Below are 19,835 nucleotides of genomic sequence, written 5' to 3' on the forward strand. Positions count from 1 at the left end.
AAGAAAGAAAGAAAGAAAGAAAGAAAGAAAGAAAGAAAGAAAGAAAGAAAGAAAGAAAGAAAGAAAGAAAGAAAGCTCTCTGCCACCATAGAGGGCAGAATTTATATAATCTTGCACCTCTCTGTGTTGCTCCCTAGATGGCCATCTAATCCCAGTTCTTATTAGGGAATTTGCCAAAATAAAATAACCCAACCCTAGCCTAGTGGGGAGGAGGAGAAAAGAGAGAAAGCCTTTCAAATATCCTTGCATTCATATGTTGGATGGAAAGAACATTCAAATAACAGGTATAATATTATATCAATGGCTATCCATTGTATTTACAATCTACACCTCTGGCAGCGTGGGTCAGCACTGCTGGTCACATTTGTATAAATAAGTCACACACAACAAATTCTGCTCCCTGAATTCAGTGGGCCTGGGGTGGCTTCCACCTTTAAGACTGTACAGTAACTCTATCATCACAGGTCTCTGGGCCAGTAGGGAGTTCAGGCAGGAACAGGGGAGTAGGACTCCTGATTCTGGGAGACAGATATTCAAACATTGATTTAAGAAGCTGATGGGAGAAAAAGAGGGAAAGGAAGCATCCGATTTCAGTCTTTACAAGCTGCGCCACTCCCCCGGTCCCCACCCCCGGGGTCCCCATTCCCCTGTCCTTGCCCTGCCCCTCCCAGATGCCTCGTGGCCCGTAGCTCCATGGTCCCCTCCCGGGAACGACCTCCCCCTCGTGCCTCGCCGGAGCCCTCGAAGATTCGAGTCAGGAAGCGGGGTCCAGCCCGGGGCAAAAGGTCCCCGGCTGCAAAGACGTAGAGAATAGGGTTGACACTGGAGCTGAAGAATGCCAAAGCTGTAGCTCCGGCCCTGGCAGCCTGGCCCGCCCCTCCGAGCCGCGCCAGGGAACCACTGGGAGGGGCCAAGGCAGCGGCTGCTTGCAGCAGGTTGACAGCATGGTAGGGAGCCCAGAGCAAGCCAAAAGCCAACACGATGGCGCTCACTAGTCGGCCTGCGCGCACGCCCTGCCTCCCGGCCCCCCAGCGCCCGTTCCTCAACCGGGCCAGAGTCACTCCGTAGCAGCCCAGTACCAATCCGAAGGGTAGTACGAAAGCCGTCAGGGTTTCCAAGGTCAGGTGGGCCGCGGCCACGGCAGGCGAAGGGTGGCACAATTGACACACGTGGTCCTGCCACAGATGTCGGTAGGTCGCTGCTGGCAGCGCCAGGAGCAGGGCAGCTAACCAAATGCCAAGCAGCAGGCGTCGGGCTAGCGCAGGGCTGCGCAAACTAGGAGCCAGGAAGGGTCGGGTGACGGCCAGGCAGCGCTGCAGGCTGAGTAGGGCGGTGAACATGACACTGGCGTACATACTGACCCCGCACACGTAGTACACGGCTTTGCAGCCCGTGGGACCCAGAGGCCAAGCCTGGCCGGCCAGAAAAGCCACGAAGAGTGGGGTGAGCAGCAGGACCGCGCCGTCGGCCAGCGCCAGATGCAGCACCAGGGTAGCCGCCAGAGGCCTTCCCCGTGCGGGCCGCCAGCATGCCAGGCTCCACACCACGAAGCCGTTGCCGGGCAGCCCCAGCAGCGCAGCCAGCAGCAAGAACACAGTACCCGTGGCCCTCGAGGCTGGGGAGCTGAGAAGAGTCTCATTGCCCGGGGGCTGGAAGCAGAACATCCTGGGGAGCGAAGGGGGAAAGAGGAGTGGAAAAAAAATGGGGACTCTATGGAAGAGATCAGGAGTGCTAGGAACTGGGCCAAACAGTTTCGCTGGAGCCTCTCATTCTCCTTGCCACAGTGCCACCCTTCTTCAGCCTTCAAGCACTTCTCCCGTGGAACTCTGATCTCCCACCCTCGGATCTCCTTCTGTAACTTCAGCCCTTGGGACCAACCCCGTCCTCAGCCTCCAGTCGTTTCCCTCTTCTCGCTCCTCCTCACATCGTTTCCCAGAACCCAGGTGTTCTGTACCTTACACCCCACCGCCCAAGCCTTGGGCACCTTCCCAGTCCGATACTCTCATGCTCCCTTCTCGGAACCCAAGCGTCCCGTCCAGTCCCGTCCCCGCCACAACCCCAGCGCCGACTCCAGGGTCACAGCAGATCTGACCCCTTCCCCCTACCCTCTGCTCAGCCCCTCCCTCTTCATCCAGACCCCTTCCTCCAGAGTTACATTGGGAGCGAACTGGGAGACTCACCCGGCAGAGAGAACAATGCTGGGGGGAGGCAAACTAGGAGACCCCAGAAAAACGCGAAAGGTGACCCCAGGGGACTGCTCAGGTGTCATGTCAGGTACTAGACCTGTCGTGTTCTCCCGGGCTGGGGCCGGGCTGGGCAGGTGAGAAGTGGGGAAGTACGGGTGGAGCTCATCCCTGAAGCCTATCCTGCTGCCCCTCCCTAGCCTGAACTCCAGCGAGTCTAGGCGTGAAAAAGAGGGCTCCGCCTCCCCCAGGAAACAGGATGAACTGAGGGGGTGCCGATAAAGTTCCTTGGTCTGGCCTGTGTAAATAGGGTGTCTCATTCCTGGTCCTCTCCACCCCCTTCCCCTTAAAAGTTTCTGCCTCCACGCCCCCATCCATACCACTGTGCATTCCTTAGTTTTTACATCTCCCTTCAGTGTGGGGAGGGAAGAAAGACAGAAAAGGGAATCCAAGTCCATTCCCCCACTGTGGCTTCCTGTCTCTCAAGCTATTGTTCTCCAGTTCCCTGATGGTGACCTGCCTCCCAGACCAACTCAAGCCCACCAGTTAAATTCAACCATCCTTTACTGAGTGCCTACCACACAGGAGCCTTTGCATAATAGTGCAAGATATTTTAAAAAGGGGGGGGGGTGCAGCAGCTGGGTAGCTCAGTGGATTGAGAGCCAGGCCCAGAGAAGAGAGGTCCTGGGTTCAAATCTGACCTCAGACACTTTCCCTGCTGTGTGACCCTGGGCAAGTCACTTGAACCCCATTGCCTACCCTTACCACTCTTCTGCCTTGGAGCCAATACTGTGTATTGGCTCCAAGACGGAAGGTAAGGTTTATTAAAATATATATATAAAGGCATAAAATATGGTTCTAGACCTCAGGAAGATTGTGATCTATTTGGTGCTACAAGACTACAAGGCATACACATATCAACAGATAACAGACCTAGTTCCAAGTGTCATCAGTCAGGCCTAGTGTTGTTACACCTCTGGAGATTTCACTTTAGGACAGGAAGGTAGTACTTGAATTAGATCTTAGAGTATGGGCAAAAACATGTTGTTCAGTTCAGTCTGAACCACCATTTGGAGTTCTCTTGGCAAAGATCCTGGAATTGGTTTGCCATTTCCTTCTCCAACTCATTTTACAGACGAGGAAACTGAGGCCAACTGGGTTAAGTGACTTGCCCAGGGTCACAATGCTAGTGTCTAAGGCCAAGGCCAGATTTGAACTCATGAAGATAACAAGCCCAGTGCTCTGTCCACTCCCACCACCTAGCTGCCCTAAAGAATAAGGAGGATTCAGATAGAGAGAAGGGGGAGTGAATACCTCAAATAGGATAGTGAGCAAATAGAAGAGAGTGAACAATCTAGTTTGGCTGGCACAGAACGTTTATGTAACAAAATTTAAGATTAGAGATTCAATTCAACAAACATTTATCAAGGACCATGAGTATCTTAGGGAAATGGACAGAGGACCTGGACCTCTCTTAAGTCATAAGATTTAGGGCTGGCAAGGACCTCTGAGCTAATAATCTAGTACTAGATCCTTATGTTCTAAAAGAGAAAACCAAGACCCAGAAAAGTTCAGTGAGCTTGCCAGGGTCTTACGTGGCAAACAGCATTGTTGAGATTTGAATTCAGATCTCCTGGATCCAAATCCAAGTACATATTTTCATGAGGGAGTAAGAAGTTCAGAACAAAAAAATAGATTTTAGGGACGATAGCATGATCTCCCTTCCTTTTCACCTTTCAGCTTCCTTTACATCTTTCAAGATTCAGTTCAAATCTCACCTTCTCCAAGAGAACTTTTCTCTCCTCCTCTCTCTCATGCCTCCCTCCCCTTCTGAGATTACCTCTAATTTAACCCATACTTAAACTGTTTGTACTTCATTGTACAAACTCCCTCTATCCGAGGACTGGATAAGAACCTCTTTCCTCTCCAGATCTGATGTCCTGTGACATCTCCCCCATGGTCATAAGTTTGTCTAATTTTTTTCCCCAAAAATTTTATGAAGTGAGAATCCCTTTCAAAAAAAAATTCTTAGGAGGTGTCTCCCCCGTTAGATGGTGAACTCCTTGAGGGCAGAGACTTGCCTCTCTTTGTATCAGCAGCAGCCTTAGCAGGTAAGTAAGAACTCCTGGTGGCCAAATGATGTACACAAACCAGGAGCCTTGGTGTCCAGACTTTCCCAGGAACACTCAGGCTTTTACTTGGAACTGGCCCTAGGGGGACGGTAGACCTTTCCTTCCCATTAGATTTGCTGTGGTTCAGTTGTTTCAGTAGTGTCTGACTCTGAATGACCCTAATTAGGATCTTCTCGACAAGGATACCGAAATGGTTGGCCATTTTTTCTCCAGACCCATTAGATACCTATCACCTATCACTTCTATTGCCCAAGCCTACAAGTCTTCTGCTTCTTAAATTGCAGGCAGTTTCCCACCCAACTTTTTCTTGAAAATTGTAGTTTGTAACTTTTCCAGCAGGTGGAAGCAAACCTTCCAGTAAACAGAAGGCCATTAGTGGGGGAGAGGAGGTTGGGGGCCCAGCAGGATCATGGGGCACGCTCGAAATTACAGCCAAAGAAGCAGCTCTATTAGCACCATGAAGTCACTTTGTCCTCTTTTTCCAATTCCCTCTCTCTCTCTGTGGGTGGTGCCCCCTCCCATTTTTAGCTCAAGCACATCAGGGTCCCACCAGACCTGGTTCCTCCCCCAACTCCCCCCCAGGCCCCTCCCCTTTTCTCTTCCCCCAGGTCCCAGCCCTCTTGGACTTTGCCCTACTTCCTGTCCAGGCATGGGGGCCAGAGTCCGACCCTGACTCATTCCCCACAACTTTTTCTGGTACTTAAATTCCAGGCTTGGTCATAGAAATTAACAACAGATTTGCTGAGAATCAGACCAAGTCCGGATTTTGAACGAGATCTTCAAGAGAGAAAACTGTGGGAAAGAGTGGTTCTACCACCACCTAACCACACCATGGAATACACGAAGGCCAAGGACTATATCTCAGCCTTTAACCCGACCTCCCTGCTAAGGTAAGTCCTTTCCCATCATCCCTCTCTTCTCCTCCCTCTCCCCAGCATCAGCTGAAGGAAAATAGGAGATATGGGCGAGACAGAGATATCCCCTCTTGTAGGACCCCAAGTATACCATCCAAGCTAATATTCCAGCCTTGCCACTGGAGAGAGTCTCTCCAACCCAACACCACCGCCTCCTGCCTCCTATTTCTATAGTAATCATGCCCTCCCTTAGCTGTGCTCTTAGCGGTCCATCTGCTGTCTCCTCTTCGTGTGGCCCTATTTGCCATGCCCTGTACCAACCCGTTTTGACATTTTCCCATGATTCTCAGGTCGGTATCCAGTGTGGGTTCTGAGTTTGGCCGTCGAGTCTGGGCTTCGGCTCCCCCACCCCAGCGTCCTTTCCGTGTCTGTGACCATAAAAGGGTCACTCGAAAAGGACTCACAGCTGCCACCCGCCAAGAACTACTAGACAAGGTGAGTGGGGCCTGTACCCGCTGTCTTCTCATCCATAGATCTGAGACCTTTGGCCAGAAAATGGAGAAACAATCCATTCGCGAGAAAAAATGGATTTAGAAGGCAGGACGAGACATATGTATATTTTATGTACAGTCATTGGCAGAGTTTGTTTTGCTTAATAATGTAGATTTGTAGGGGCAGCTGGGTGGCTCAGTGGATAGAGAGCCAGGCCTAGAGATGGGAGGTCTTAGGTTCAAATATGACCTCAGCTACTTCCCTGGGCAAGTCACTTAACTCCCATTTGCCTAGCCCTTACCACTCTTCTGCCTTAGAACCAATACACAGTGTTGATTCTAAGACTGAAGGTAAGGGTTTTTTAAAAAATAATAATGTAGAATTGTTATAAGAAATTTTCTAACACCCCACCACCACCACCACCATGGGATGGGGAGTAGGAAGGAAAAAAGATAGATTTCTGTTTTTTTTAAGAGAAAGGAAGGGAGGGATGCTATAGAAGGGAAATGTTGCATGAAGTTTTAACTTCCATTAAATGATTAGTTTTACTTAACTGTTTTACTTGGTTACAAGAAACCTCTCACAAATCAGGAATAATCTTAAATTATAGATAATGCAAAAACAAACCCTCGATAAAACTGAAAAGTATGAAAATATATTAAAAATGAAGATAGAATTTTAAAAGTTTAAAAAACACAGCACGAGAGTGGAGGGTATGAAACACTTCGAGGGCAGGTTGTAGACTCTTTTTACCTTACGTTTAAGAGTCAATCAATTAACCAACAAACATTTATCAAGCAACGGCATGTCAGGCACAGCTGAATCTATTGTGGTGAGGGGTAGGGAGGGAAAAGACAACATGTACAATATGTAAGAATACAGAATGAGTAACCAGTAGACTATAAGATAGTTAAATACAAGTTAGAGAAGGCACAAACAGTTGGTGGTGTCAGGAAGGGTTTCATGGAGAAGGTGCTGTTTGAGCTGAGTCTTAGAGTGAAGGGGGAGAGGAGTTGCATTTCAGGCAATTGAGGATAACCAGTGAAAAGACATGGAGACCAGAGAATGATTATACTGTGTGAGGAATCAAGAGAAATCCACTTTGATTGGACTCTAAAGAGTAAGGAGAGAAATAATGTAGAGTGAGGCTGAAAAGATAGTGTGAGATCCACTAGTAAAGGATTTTAAAAGAAATGCTATCTCATTTTCCCTCCCTTTTTGTTAACCTCTAAGTGGCTACCTAGTTTCAGTTTTTTGAAGGACCTTCCCAAGCTAAGATAGCTTAGTCCCTAACTATTAATAAAGAATTTGTAGTCAAGTGGACAGGTTTATATTTGAATTCAAGAGGCAGTAGGGAGCTACTGAAGTTTATTGAGTAAAGGAATAACAGTCTGATTTGTACTTAAAGAAAAACTATGTCAGTTGTGTAGAAAATGGATTGCAGCAAGGAGACTCAAGGCAGAAGATCAATTAGAAGCCTTTTACAATAATTCAGCAAAGAGGTGATACAGGCCTAAACTGACATAAGGAATGAGGAGATGGATACAAGAAGTATTATGGGAGAAATGGCAAGATTTGACAGCTACTTGACTATGTAGAGTGAGGGAGAATGAATCAAAGATAATACCAAGATTACAAGACTAGTGATACAGTGAACAGAAACAGGAAAGTTTGGTAAGAAAGGTAAGTCTGTGCAGATGGAGTGGAGAAAAAATAATAGTTTAAATTGCCTAAGGGACATCCAGTTTGAAATGGCCGTTGGTAATATGTGACTGGAGGTCAGGAGGAGCTGGGTTTTAGATGACCTGTGAATCAGTTGTACAGATAAGATAATTAAACCCATGGAAGCTGATTAAGTGGGGAGGGAAGGGAGGGACAGAGACAGAGACAGACAAGAGACAGAGAGACATAGAGAGAGGAAAAGGAGAGAGAAAAAAGAAGAAAGGAAGAGAGGAGAAAGAAGAGGAAGGAAGAGAGAGAGGTGGAACATGGGAGTGGCAAACAAGATGAAATCTTGCCCCACATTTAAAGGATTCCTGATGAACCAGTAAAGGACCAGAAGTGAGCACTGTCACTAAAACCCAACAAAAGTGTCCAGGCGGGAAGGGTGCTTCAACAGTGTCTGCAAAGAGGCCAAGAAAGCAGAGACCTGGGAAGGGGCCATAAAATTTGGCAATTAAGAGAACTTTTTGGTGACTGGAGAGAGGTTGCAGTTGAGTGATGAGGTTGAAAGCTAGGCTGCAAAGAGATGCTTAAAGCAAGAGCCACTATTCCCATGAATAAATTAAGAGCTAGAAGGGAAATAAAAAATCATCTAGACCAAGATTCTTTATTTTACAGATGAAGAAACAAATCAGAAAGGTTGCTACTTGCCTAAAGTCATGCATTTATTAAATGACAGAGTCTAAACTTGAACCCAGATCCTTTGGCTCTCTTCCATTGTACTGTTTTGTCTTTCCAAACTGAATTAGGGACTTTAGTGTCCATTGTTATTGCTGTTGTTCCAATTGTGTCTCACTGTTTGTGACCCCACTTGGGGTTTTCTTGGCAAAGATACTGGAATCTTTTGCAGTTCTTTCTCCAGTTCAATTTAGACGAGGAAACTGAAACAAACAGGACCAAATGACTTGTCCAGGGTCACACAACAAAGTGTCTGAGGCTGAATTTAATCAGGTCTTCCCATCTCCAGGCTCTGCCCTCTCTTTCTATTGCACCAGGTAGCTACTCCTATCATGCCCAGTGGCAGGAAAATGGACCAAGGCAATCTCTAGAGAAGTAGTGTCAAAGTCAAAAAAGAAGTCACTAAATCATTCATAAAGATTTCTGCTGGCCATCCATTGACTTAAAAAAAACTTCATATTAACATTATTTACATCCTATTGTATTTTTATTTTCTAGAATATTTCCCAATGACATTTTAATGGTTTGGGCAGCACTTGGGAGTATTGCACCCAGCAGACTTCCTGTTTGATTCCTCTGCTCTAAAGGGCCTGACCATCTCTTGGTAGTTAGACTGCAAGCTAGCAATGTGGAGTGGGGAGAGTGGGAGAGGTAAATGTCAAAGGTGATGATTATTATATTAGAGGCAGAGGAAGTCAGAAAATGCTTATGTTCCTGCTTTTAAGAAAAAACAAAAACATTATTTGATCCTAGAGAACTTCTTGTAGGGGAAATGTGAAAAGAACCGCAGAAGAGCTCACGGAAGAATTAAAGGAGATTGCTCTAGGTGGAGGAAAAGGGTGTCCCCAGGGTATCTGGGGGTGAAGGCTGGAAATAGAACCCAAAGAAAGGGAGATCTCAGAAAAAGGACTGAAGAACTAGAGATAAAAAAGAATAGCCATATTTGGGGCTGGATGGGATGCAGGGCGGGGAAGAGACAGTAGATGGCAAAGGGTGTTGAGAAGAGTGCCTGACAGTGTCTCCTTCCCTACTTCTCATGGGTAGGCACTTGAGACCTTGCTACTGAGTGGGGTGCTAACGCTGGTGCTGGAGGAGGATGGGACGTGTGTGGAGAGTGAAGAATTCTTCCAGATGCTGGAGGATGATACAAGCCTGATGGTTCTGGAAGCAGGACAAAACTGGAGTCCTGTCAGGGTGAGTGCTACAAGGGGCTGGGTGTCATCTGACTTAGGCTTTCCACCAGCTTGCCCAGCTCTTCCATCCTACCTGCTACATTAACTTAAAAAGGAGCACAGGGGAAGGGTCTGAAGATGGAGGGTTGGATTAGGGAAGTTAGGCAATGGGTGTAGGGGGGCAAAGTGAGAGAGTCACAGGGATTGAGAGGGCCTGAAAGGGAGCATCTAAGTGCAGGAGCCTGTAGATACAGCCTGGGGCTGTGTGTGGGCACCTGGGGTGGCTGCTGACCAGAATGACTCTCCCTCAGAGCGGGGTGCTCTCATATGGTCTGGGCCGGGAGAAGCCAAAACACAGCAAGGACATTGCCAGCATCACTTTCGATGTGTACAAGCAGAGCCCCAGAGATCTTTTTGGCAGCCTCAACGTGAAAGCCACATTCTATGGGCTCTATTCCATGAGCTGTGATTTTCAAGGACTCGGCCCCAAGAAGGTGCTCAGGTCAGTGAACAACATTCTGGCCTTCCTTCCCCTAGGACTGGACAGGGGCTAGACTACTCTTGTCCTCCCCCTGACTCCCTTCCCATGACTTCTTTATTTAGAGAGCTCCTGCGGTGGACCTCCACGCTCCTGCAGGGCCTGGGAAACATGTTGCTGAGTGTTGCCTCCACCCTTCGCCACGTAGTGGAAGGCGCCGAGCGGTGGCAGCAGCGGCGCCACCTCCATAACTACTAAGTACTCTGCCCATCTTCAGCTGGAAGATGGATTTAGCATAGAATGGTCCCCCTGGGGCTCCTTGTTTGCACATACTGGACATATTCCCCACTGACATCTAGACCTGAAATTCTCTATCTAGCCCTGGTTCCTATAAAGGCTTCCCCAGCCACAGTAGCCACCCCTGACCAAGGGATTATATTCTAAATCTCCCAACTCTTGTCTCTATCCCTGAGCTCCAAAGGGTCTAATAACAAGTCCTCCCTTTATGTCAAAGGACCCCATTCCTCTTCTCCCCTTAATGCCTCCTTCTCCATCACACCCTCAAAAGAACCTGACACAAATCTCATTTCCAATAAAAATAGAAAATATTTACTATTAGAATTTCTGAGTCAAATTAAAAGCTAGTTCCCCTTCCCACCCCAGGTCTAAAAGCTTCAATCTCCAAGTATGGTGCTCAGCACTCTTCTTCGCTTGGCCACTGCCCCTTGTTGCTGTTCCCAATCTCCCCGTCGCTTCAGGAAAGTGCTCAGTCCTACATTTCGGGCCACATGATGGCCAAAGGGATCTCTCATCAGCTCCTGATTCTGTTCACCTGTGAAGAAAACCGGTTCCAACATCAAAATCAGCAGGCACAGCTAAGTTCCCATGCCTGAAAGTAAAGATCTTGCCTTGGGATAAAGGTTCCTTCCTCTCCTTTTTAACCTGTAGCAGGTTCTAGAATGAAGTTGACATTTCACTGCCCCTGAGACCCAAAAGTCGAGAAATAAATCTGAGCTGCAAATAGCATGTTTGCAAACCATACGACCAGACTACCCCCATTACCCAAGTAACGCCATTCCCACAGATGCACTGCATGAGAAACAGGAAGGTCAAGAAGCTCAGGTACTTACCCAACTCAGTGGCAATCTCCTTACGGGTCCCTAAAGTTGCTCCATTCCAGATGGCATCCAGTACTCGACTACCGTGACGGCTGCAGGCCAGAGCCACATAATGTCCCTGGGGAGGAAAAAACAGGAAAAATAAGTCTCAGGACAGCTCAGGTAAAGAGAGAATAGGAGAGAAACAGTGGTCCACAAAACTAGCTTGTCCTCCGCTGCAAAAATGGTCAGAGGTTTGATCAAAACAACCAGGCATTTGGAAGAGCATCTTATTTGAAAAACTGGAAGTTTGAAACAGGAGAATAATGAAGGAAGGATGCAGAAAGCCTGACCTTGAGAGGCTGTAGGATTCTTCGACGCTGTTTTCTGGTCACAGTAGAGCTAATCAGCACAGCATCCAGAACATGGGAACCAGCAGGGCTTTGGGCCAGGGCCAGAAGTTGTGGTCCTTCCATAGAAGCCAGACTTCGAAGCACAGGACTCAGGTTTGAGAAGTGCAGCAGGTGTTGAAGCAAGAGTGACCCGGGAACAGTTACTTCCCCCAGGGGCCGGGCTGCAGCCAGCTCCACCTGGTGAAAAAATATTAAATCTCAGGTCAGAAATGTCAAGTGAGGATCTATCCCTGTTTCCCATTTATTTCTAATTCAGAAAATCCAGGCATTCTGCCACTCTCTACGATCTCAATCCAAGTTTTTCCTTAAAAATCAAGAGATCTGCTTCTCTGTTAGCCATTCAGAATTCCCACCTCACCTTGTGCTCAGAAGGCACATCCTCTTCCAATTCTAGTCCATAATATACCTCATAGGCTGTCAGGGTACCAAAGAGGGGTACACAGGCCATCTGCCGAGATGGGGGTTCTGCACAGTGGAATGCCTGTAAGTATGAAAAGAAGAGATACGCCAGGGGTCTTCTCCCTTCTCTAAGGCAGGTTTTCATAACTTGAAGATCATGAAACTTTTTTATGCATTTAAAAACATTATTCTGAGAAAGAGTCTATAGGCTTCACCAGACTGCCAAAGGGGTTAGAAGAAAAGGATGGGGGATGGGAGGGGAGGGACAATTAAGACAGATTCAGCCTTATTAGTGATGCAATTCCTTGAGGATATCTGAGAACAGTTTCTGTTTGCATTAACACCAGGGAGAAATATGCTAAATGCTAATCAAATTGGCCTTAGCTAAAAGCTGCTAGCAAAACTGTCAAAACCAACATAATGGATAGAAGCTAAGAAGGTTGAAGGTTTAAGTCCCACCTCTGATACATATTAGTTCTATGACAGTTAGTGAACAAGTTATCTAACATTCAGTGCCCTAGGTAGCACTCCTGAACTAAGAAAACACCCATTGGTACTAGTGGTGAGTTTCCTCATCAGAAAGTTCTCTTTCTGAATAAACCAGTAGAATTGCTTGTCAGCTCCAGGACAGGGGAGGGAGAGAACATGACTCATGTAACCAAGGCAAAATATCCTAAAAAATAAAAATAAGTAATGTGAAAAAAGCTCTCTATACCAATAAAATCACAGGTCCAGTTCCTATCTGTTTTAAGTTCTAAGAAAAAGTGAAAAAAGCCTTCTTCACACAGCCTATGCCAAAAGCATTTCTCCTATGATCAAGGAACTGTTGTTTTAAAGGAGATAAAGGGTTGAAAGCACAAATCCCTGACCTGCAGGTTATCAAGGAATTAAAGGGGGTGGGGGGAGGCCCAGTGGGCTACAAGAAAGATACAGAACAAAATCTTAATTCATCACATCAGAAGGCTGGAGGTTCAAAGTATGTGACACAAAGAAGAGAAGAATGACCACTGAACATTTGGAGCCAGATAACAACAAACACAATACTATTCTGCAACAAAAGGAAAGCTGAGAATTCCCAGAAAGGAGCTTCTTATGTTCCATCAAATGATGATGTGGAACTATAGGTGCCTTTAGAAGAGAGGGCATGCAGTAATGGCCTGAGGAAGCAAGGACCAGAGTCAGCAACTTGATAGTATTCTTTTTTAAACCCTTATCTTCTGTATTAGAATTGATATTAAGTATCAATTCCAAGGCAGAAGAGCAGTAAGGACTAGGTAATTGGGCTTAAGTGACTTGCCTAGAGCTGTACAACTAGGAAGTGTCTGAGATAAAATTTGAACCCAGGACTTCCTTTCTCCAGACCTGCCTCTTTTATCCCCTGAGGCTCTCTATCCACTAGCTGCCCTGGGCCTGACATTTTTAGCAGTGAAGAAAGAAGTCTGCTCTCTCTCCAAGACATGTACCCTGGACAATCAAGAACATCCCAAGATTTGTGAAACTGAAAACATCTCTACTTAGGATGATAAATATAATCCTACCAAAAACAACCTAGAAAATGCTTATGATTATGAAGTTCTGAGCAACACACTGAAGATCTTAGGGACACAAGGAGTTTTCACTATTGTGGACTATAAAGTAAGATCCAGGGAGTGAATATTTGATAAAGAGAATGGGATTTGAATTTCTAAACCATGATTTAAAAAATAAGAATCTAAATAAGAATTTAAAAAATAAGAATGATAGGCTTTGACCAGGGATGGATTGTATCTAATAAGGGCCCATAAAATATATTTAATTGGAAGTCTTTCAAATCAGGAAGAATTTAAACTGCCCATATATTTCTCAAAGCATTTAATAATATGGAAAGGACAGCAGAAAAGAAAATATCAAAGAACATCAAGATTAAAACTCCATAGCTTTCATTCCCTAATCAGTAAGTGGTCAAAGGATACGATTGAACAATTCTCAGAAAAAGAACTGCAAATTATTAACAATCACAAAAGAATACTCCAAATCACTAATAATAAGAAAAATTCAAGTCTAAACAACAGTGAAAACTCATCTCACACTGCAAATTTGGTAAAGATGGTAAAAGATCAATAGTCAATGCTGGAGACATTGTAGGAAGATAGGCATACTGGTGTATTATTGGTGGAACTCTGAATCAGCACAACCATTGTGAAAAGCAATTTGTAATTTTTTTCAAGTAAAATAACCAACATACCCATTTACTTTGACCCAATAATTCCATTACTATACTGTATCCCAAGAAGGTCACTGATAAGATCTGATTAATAAGAAAATAATACACATGTAGCAAAATGTTTATAGGAGCACTTTTTGTGAAAGCAAAGGATTAGAAACAAATCAGATGCCAGTTAGTTGGGGAATGGCTAAACAAGTTTTAGTGCATGAGTATAATGGAATATACTGTGCTGCAAGAAATTATTAATATGATAAAGAGAAATATGGAGAGCTCTTCAGGAACTGATAGTGAAGTACAGAGCCAAGAAAACAATGTACATAATGATGGCTATGACAATATAAATGGAAAGAACCATACACATTTAAAAAAAAAGTGAATCCTGAAAAATTATAAAGAACAAGCATGGTTCAAAAGAAGAGACATAAGAAGAAATTTCCAAAAGTTCAAAAGTGTTCATGTTTTGCATATTTTCAGACTTTTCAATGTACAGAGCAGTTATGTTGATTTCCCCCCCCTTCTTTCTTTATCTCTAAAAACACTACTTATTATTATGAGATGGCTGAGAGGGAAAATGATATGGAAAATATGGTGATACAAAAAACAAGACACCAATAAAAACTTCTTTTAAAAAAAAATCAACAGGGGCAGCTGGGTAGCTCAGTGGAGTGAGAGTCAGGCCTAGAGATAGGAGGTCCTAGGTTCAAACCCGGCCTCAGCCACTTCCCAGCTGTGTGACCCTGGGCAAGTCACTTGACCCCCATTGCCCACCCTTACCACTCTTCCACCTATGAGACAATACACTGAAGTACAAGGGTTTAAAAAAAAAAATCAACAGCTTCAGTTGTCTTTAGACTAACAAAGAGAGGCTGAGATATAAACAGGGTGGGGTAAACTGGAGAAACTAATATGAAAAGGCAAATTTGAACATACAGATATTGCTAAGTCAGAACATTGCTATGGCAGAACTGGAATATGCTCATGATTGAAGTACGGGTATGGAAGAGTGGTCTTTATTCAAAAGGAATAGAATTGACAAAAGACATAGTAGTGTGGTATTTTACATTAAGAAGACATGCTTCCAGGAAGAAATTCAGTTTTAAGGAGAAGTATGGTGGTGAAAGAACTTGGGTGAAGCTCAAGAGTGCAGAAACAAAAGCAATATCGTCATGGGAATATACCGTAGACCACCTAGAGAGGATGTATTAGCCTAGACACTTGGCAGAGGCATGAACTAGTAATGAGGGGAGAATTCAGCTAGCTGGATCTATGCTGAAGCTCTCACTGGGAAATGAAAATAAAAGCAAAGCAGCTGATAAAATCTTGATTGGTCTAAATGATTTCATTCTTTAAAATGTAATAAAAACAATTGGAAATTCCTATTCTGGACAGGGTTCTGACAAAAAGGGATTTAAAATGGAAATGATGGGAAGCAAGAAAGTGATCACTCAATCTTAGAATTCATGATAAAATATGAAAGGAAGGACAGGCAGTCTGACATACCCCTAATTTGGAGAAATTATATTTTAAAGGAGTCAGAGAAAGAATAAACAGGGGTCAATGCGAAAATTATATAAGAAAAGAGATAGGTGGGGAAGTTATTAAAAACAAATTTTTAAAGAAAAAGAAAAAGAACGCTCTCTAAAAATAATGTCTTCAGAGGATAACTATCTGACAGTTCAAATTATTTAAAAAGAATAAATCAATAAGCCTTCATTAAGTGCCTATGTGTCAGGCACTCTGCTTCCTGCATAGACAGTGCAGTAGGCAAAGAAAGGTGTCAGAAGCATTAAAGTTTATAATAATCTGAGGCTGCTACAGATGAATGCTGAGAACAAAATAGGCTTCTTTTTAGCTATGCTGGAGGACAGAAGTTAGATAAAATAAGGAAGAAGTCTGATGACAATGGTGTGATGTGAAAGGATAGGCATAAAAGGAAAAGAACTACTCAACTTTTACTTCACTGGTTTTCTCTTCCAAAAAGATCTTTGGTCCAGAGAGAACAGAACAATTATGATTCATGAGGAATAAAGAATGCAAGACAAGGAGAGGGATTATAAGTAAACAACTAGTTGCTCTCAATAAATTCAAATGACTAGATTAGGATGAACTATATCTGAGACTGACAGGCCCAGCAGATGTGATATTTCAAAGCTTATGGTGGTCTCTGGGAGCCTCTTAGACATCTGAGGTCCAAATGATTTTCATGATACTGAGACATTTTAATTTCTAATCCAGTAAAAACATTAATATAACCCACATAAAAGTTCTTTATGGGGGTCCTCAATAACTTTTAAGAATGTTGAGGGGTCCTAAGACCAAAATTTTGGATAACTGCCATTATACACAATTTGACAAACCATTTATCCTTGTGTCAAAATTTATAGCAGAGTAATCAAAGGACCTGTCCTTGGCCTGGGATTAGTCAACATGTTATCTATAATTTGGATAAGAACATAACATAGTAATACTTGTCAAATCTGCTGAACAGAAATGGGAAGGTTAATTAACATCTTTCATGACTAAGTTAAGAGCCAAAAAAAAAATCCTTAAAAGCTAGAAACATGAATCCAATCTAATTAGATGAATTTCACCTGAGGTAAATAGGAAGTTCTACATTTTGGGCCAAAAAAAACTGGCTTCAAAAGTGCAGGATGAGGGAGGCATAGTTAGACCAACAGTTCATGTAAAAAACAGTGGGGGTGGGGGTGAAGAAGGATAGGTAGTGGTATTAAAATACTGCAAATTCTAAGGTAACAGTGTAACATAGAAGACAAAAATAAATGTATCTTTGGTTGCAATTAAGAGAGGTACAGTGTCCAGAACCAGAGATGACAGTTCTGCTAGTCTCTATCCTGGCCAGACCAGAGTACTGGAGTATTCAGTAAAATGCTACAATTTAGGAAGGACCCTGACAAGTTGGAGAGCATCTAAAGTAAAGGTTCTTAACCTGTTTTGATTAATGGGACCCCTTGGCAGTCTGATGAAGCCTTTAGAACCCTTCCCAGAATAATATCTTTAAATGCATAAAACAAAATACTTATTATTGTAAATCAATTATATTGAAAGTTATATTTTTCAAAACAACTTTATGAACCCCGGGTTAAAAACCTCCCCATTATCTAGAAGGTGAACAATACAGTAAAGAAAACAATATATCATCTGAAGATTCACTGAAGGAACTAGGAATATTTAATAGCAAAGAAGACTTAGGGAGGAGTTAGGCCATTTTCAAACATCTGAAGATCTGTCATATAGAAAGACTAGACTTGGTCTGACAGGGGAAAAAATATTTTTGTTTAATGTAAGGAAAAACTTTCCAAGAATTAGAACCCTTAGAAAATACCATGAATTGCCCAGATGTAGCAAGTTTCCACAAAGGCTGGGTGACTAGTCCCTATGAGAGGGATTCTTGGCTGAAAAGGGGTTGGACTTGGATTCTGAGATACCTTCTGAGTCCAAAATCTCAATTTCTTTTGGGACAGTGAGCCCTAGCATGTACCTGTGCCTTCTCTAGGTCTCATCTTTCTTTCTATTTGTGAGCTGTTGGTATACGAGGGCCTTTGGGGCCAGAAGGGAAAAGAATAAATATGAGGCAAGGAGTGGATCTGAAATAGGGGAACTGGCAGAAGTCTCAGCTATACCTTACCCACCTCAAGCAGCAACTGCAAAATCTGGGCCTGGTGGGTCCCAACTTTACGGCAGGCACCGACCAAAGCAATGACTACACCTGGATGACCTTGTGCCAGCACAGCTTCTAGGGCAGGACTCAACTCTTCAAATACTTGGGACAGCTGAGGATGAAAGATCAAATCAAAACTCCTCAAAGCACAACAATCCAACTTTCCCTCTTTAATCCAACTCCCTGGATTCCCCCAAGCCTTCTCTCTATCCAACCACACTTACCAACTCAGGGGTGGTAATGGCATCAAGTAAACGCTGCAAAGGGAAGTTGGCGATTGGATGTGAAGCTAAGGCCTGCAGCTGCCCCTGGAAGTGTTCTTCAAAGAGGCTCTGTAGCTGTGGAGGCTCTGACACCAGTAATACCTGTTCTAGGAGTCTGGAGCTTGTCTGGTCCCGTAGGAATAGCAGCAAGGGGCTAGTGGAAAGGGAAATGGCAATAAATCCAATTTCATTCTATTTTTTCCTGAATGGCACAAACTATCCTGACTACCAACTTGTGAAGACTGGGAGCCTTCTAACCTGCCATCAGCTGCAGAGTTTCGAGTACTCAGGTATTTAATCACAGAATCGCAAAGACGGGTACAAGCCTTGGGAAGTTTCCGATGAAGTACCTGTAGCGCTACTTGAAGGCAGAAACTGGAGACCTTGTCAGTGATGAACACTGTGGAAAAAGACAGGAAAATATGGAATTTCTCTCTGACACAAATGACTTGTCCATTTCATTCCTCAAAAGGAAACAGAATAAGAAAGGAAATGAAGAGATTGACAGAGTTGTAGCTGCTACTTACTGTCTCAGCAATAAACTGGAACAGTATCTCCCATGTTAATGACCTCCCTCCAAAAAAGTGCTCTCTTGTTCTGTTTTCCCATTTAAGCCTCCTTTTCAATCCCCTCACCAGAAATATCCTTCAGAAAACAGGAACTCAGTTCTTGTAAGCAGCTCAAGAAGGCACCAGGAACCTCAAAATTGGTTGGCTTCCATTCCCGAGCTGTGGGCCGCTGTCTGTCTGATGCAAAAGCAAGAATGTATGCCTTCATTAAAATGACAAACTGTTTTTAAAAAGACAGTGAAATTACATAAATGAACAGGGGTCACAAAAAGATGATAAGGCAGTTTTGGGATATCATTTTTCTTCTCTACTCTAGGTAATCTCCAAAATGAAATGAAAAAAACCCCTTTCCCTTCCCTATGTAAATAGCCATAGGTCTCATTATGACCCCAACACCACTTCCCTCCCCTAGAAAACTCACCAAGTGTTTGGGGACCTCGAGGTCTGGCTATCTCAGACTCCAAGATTGTGCCCCCTAAGACCTGTAGCAGAGTCCTGACCACGAAGCTGCCATGAGTGTCTCCACTGTAGAGAACTAAGGCATCACGCACTTCTGATGCCAGCTTCAGCACCAGCTCCTCCAGAGTCTCAGGGTCTCCATCCTCTTTCTTAGAAAGAGCCCCTGGGAATCGGTGCAGCTGCAGCATAACACTTTGCAACACATGGGCCCCACTTCGGTGACAAGCCACGGAGCGCAAGTGAGGTAAGAGAGCAGCAAACAACCGGCTCAGTGGGCCTGGGGGGCTAGATGTCAATAGCTCCTGTAGCATCTCACTGCCCACCCTATCCGTGGCCAAGGCTAGGGCCTGTGTCTCTAATTCCTTCAGCACATTCTGTATCAAAAGTTCTAAAATAGGAAAAAAATGGTCACTTTTTTGTTGTTGCATGGTGGGGGAGAAAATATGGGCACCGCAGACACACACACAAACCCCCTCCCCTCCAGGGTTTCCTTCTTCACTTTTAAGAGTCCGTGCCCGGTCCAGCCCTTTCCCCCCAACACCCCAGGCTGCCTCTCCTTTCTGGGGATCTCTTATACCCCAGGCCTTCCACGGATTAACCCCACCACCAGAGGATCATAGACTACCCTGCCCCAAGCAGGCCCCCATACACTCTGCAGTCCCGCCTACCCCCAACTGCTCCAGATGAGCCCCGTGTCCCCCGCCCCCTCCTGTCCCAGTCTCCATACCACGCTCCTCCCCAGTCTCGGGGGCCTCCTTCAACGCCTCGAGAGCCCGGCGAAAATAGGTCAGTGACTCGGGGGCCGGGCGGGGGTGCGGGTCCAGAGCTGGGCGGGAGTGAGAGTCTAGACCCTGCGAGGACCTCGCCTGGCCCCGGCCGCCCCCGCCAGGTCGTCGGCGCCCAGGCTTCTGAGGAAAGTGAGGACGCACACCCATGGGCGCACGCGCAGAGTTTCCCCTGAGACCTCGGCCACGATCCTTCGAGCGTCGCGGACCCAGCTCGAAACCCACTCCCCGTCGCGTTTCCCCAAGGCTACGCG

The 19,835-nt window shown here is 45.0% G+C and overlaps 3 protein-coding genes across 4 annotated transcripts; 1 reads left to right on the forward strand and 2 right to left on the reverse strand.

Annotated features, from left to right (window-relative positions):
* Positions 1-590: 590 nt before the first annotated feature.
* On the reverse strand, positions 591-2,573 carry LTB4R2 (leukotriene B4 receptor 2). Its single transcript, XM_044662254.1, is given in 3 exon segments — positions 591-1,665; positions 2,181-2,356; positions 2,358-2,573. Coding segments are annotated over 3 exon segments (1,467 nt in total).
* A 2,403-nt stretch (positions 2,574-4,976) lies between these two features.
* Positions 4,977-10,332, forward strand: CIDEB (cell death inducing DFFA like effector b). Of its 2 annotated transcripts, XM_044665198.1 has the most exons (5): positions 4,977-5,205; positions 5,520-5,664; positions 9,106-9,255; positions 9,545-9,735; positions 9,837-10,332. In XM_044665198.1, the coding sequence occupies exons 1-5, from the start codon at positions 5,147-5,149 to the stop codon at positions 9,967-9,969; spliced, it is 678 nt and encodes a 225-aa protein (XP_044521133.1). In that variant the 5' UTR covers positions 4,977-5,146; the 3' UTR covers positions 9,970-10,332. The 2 variants fall into 2 exon arrangements, with proteins under 2 accessions (XP_044521133.1, XP_044521134.1); XM_044665199.1 differs by lacking the exon at positions 9,106-9,255.
* NOP9 (NOP9 nucleolar protein) lies at positions 10,295-19,815 on the reverse strand. The gene is made up of 10 exons (XM_044665197.1): positions 19,524-19,815; positions 18,759-19,184; positions 18,404-18,514; positions 18,027-18,168; positions 17,730-17,922; positions 17,477-17,617; positions 11,580-11,702; positions 11,162-11,398; positions 10,842-10,947; positions 10,295-10,543 (listed from the first exon to the last, which is right to left on the reverse strand). Exons 1-10 carry the CDS (start codon positions 19,729-19,731, stop codon positions 10,386-10,388), a joined length of 1,845 nt encoding a protein of 614 aa, XP_044521132.1. The 5' UTR covers positions 19,732-19,815; the 3' UTR covers positions 10,295-10,385.
* Positions 19,816-19,835: the final 20 nt, after the last annotated feature.

The sequence above is a fragment of the Gracilinanus agilis genome, chromosome 2 (genome assembly GCF_016433145.1).
Source record: "Gracilinanus agilis isolate LMUSP501 chromosome 2, AgileGrace, whole genome shotgun sequence".
Lineage (NCBI taxonomy): Eukaryota > Metazoa > Chordata > Mammalia > Didelphimorphia > Didelphidae > Gracilinanus > Gracilinanus agilis.

What these genes read in the sequence shown, in the direction of transcription:
- CIDEB (XM_044665198.1), top strand. Translation starts at nt 5,147, where the DNA reads ATGGAATACACGAAGGCCAAGGACTATATCTCAGCCTTTAACCCGACC. An exon ending in AACCCGACCTCCCTGCTAAG is followed by an intron (nt 5,206 to 5,519) that starts GTAAGTCCTTTC and finishes CATGATTCTCAG; the next exon opens with GTCGGTATCCAGTGTGGGTT. An exon ending in AAAACTGGAGTCCTGTCAGG is followed by an intron (nt 9,256 to 9,544) that starts GTGAGTGCTACA and finishes ACTCTCCCTCAG; the next exon opens with AGCGGGGTGCTCTCATATGG.
- NOP9 (XM_044665197.1), bottom strand. Translation starts at nt 19,731, where the DNA reads ATGGGTGTGCGTCCTCACTTTCCTCAGAAGCCTGGGCGCCGACGACCT. An exon ending in CGAGACTGGGGAGGAGCGTG is followed by an intron (nt 19,185 to 19,523) that starts GTATGGAGACTG and finishes TTCCTATTTTAG; the next exon opens with AACTTTTGATACAGAATGTG. An exon ending in AACTCTGCAGCTGATGGCAG is followed by an intron (nt 17,923 to 18,026) that starts GTTAGAAGGCTC and finishes CCTTTCCACTAG; the next exon opens with CCCCTTGCTGCTATTCCTAC.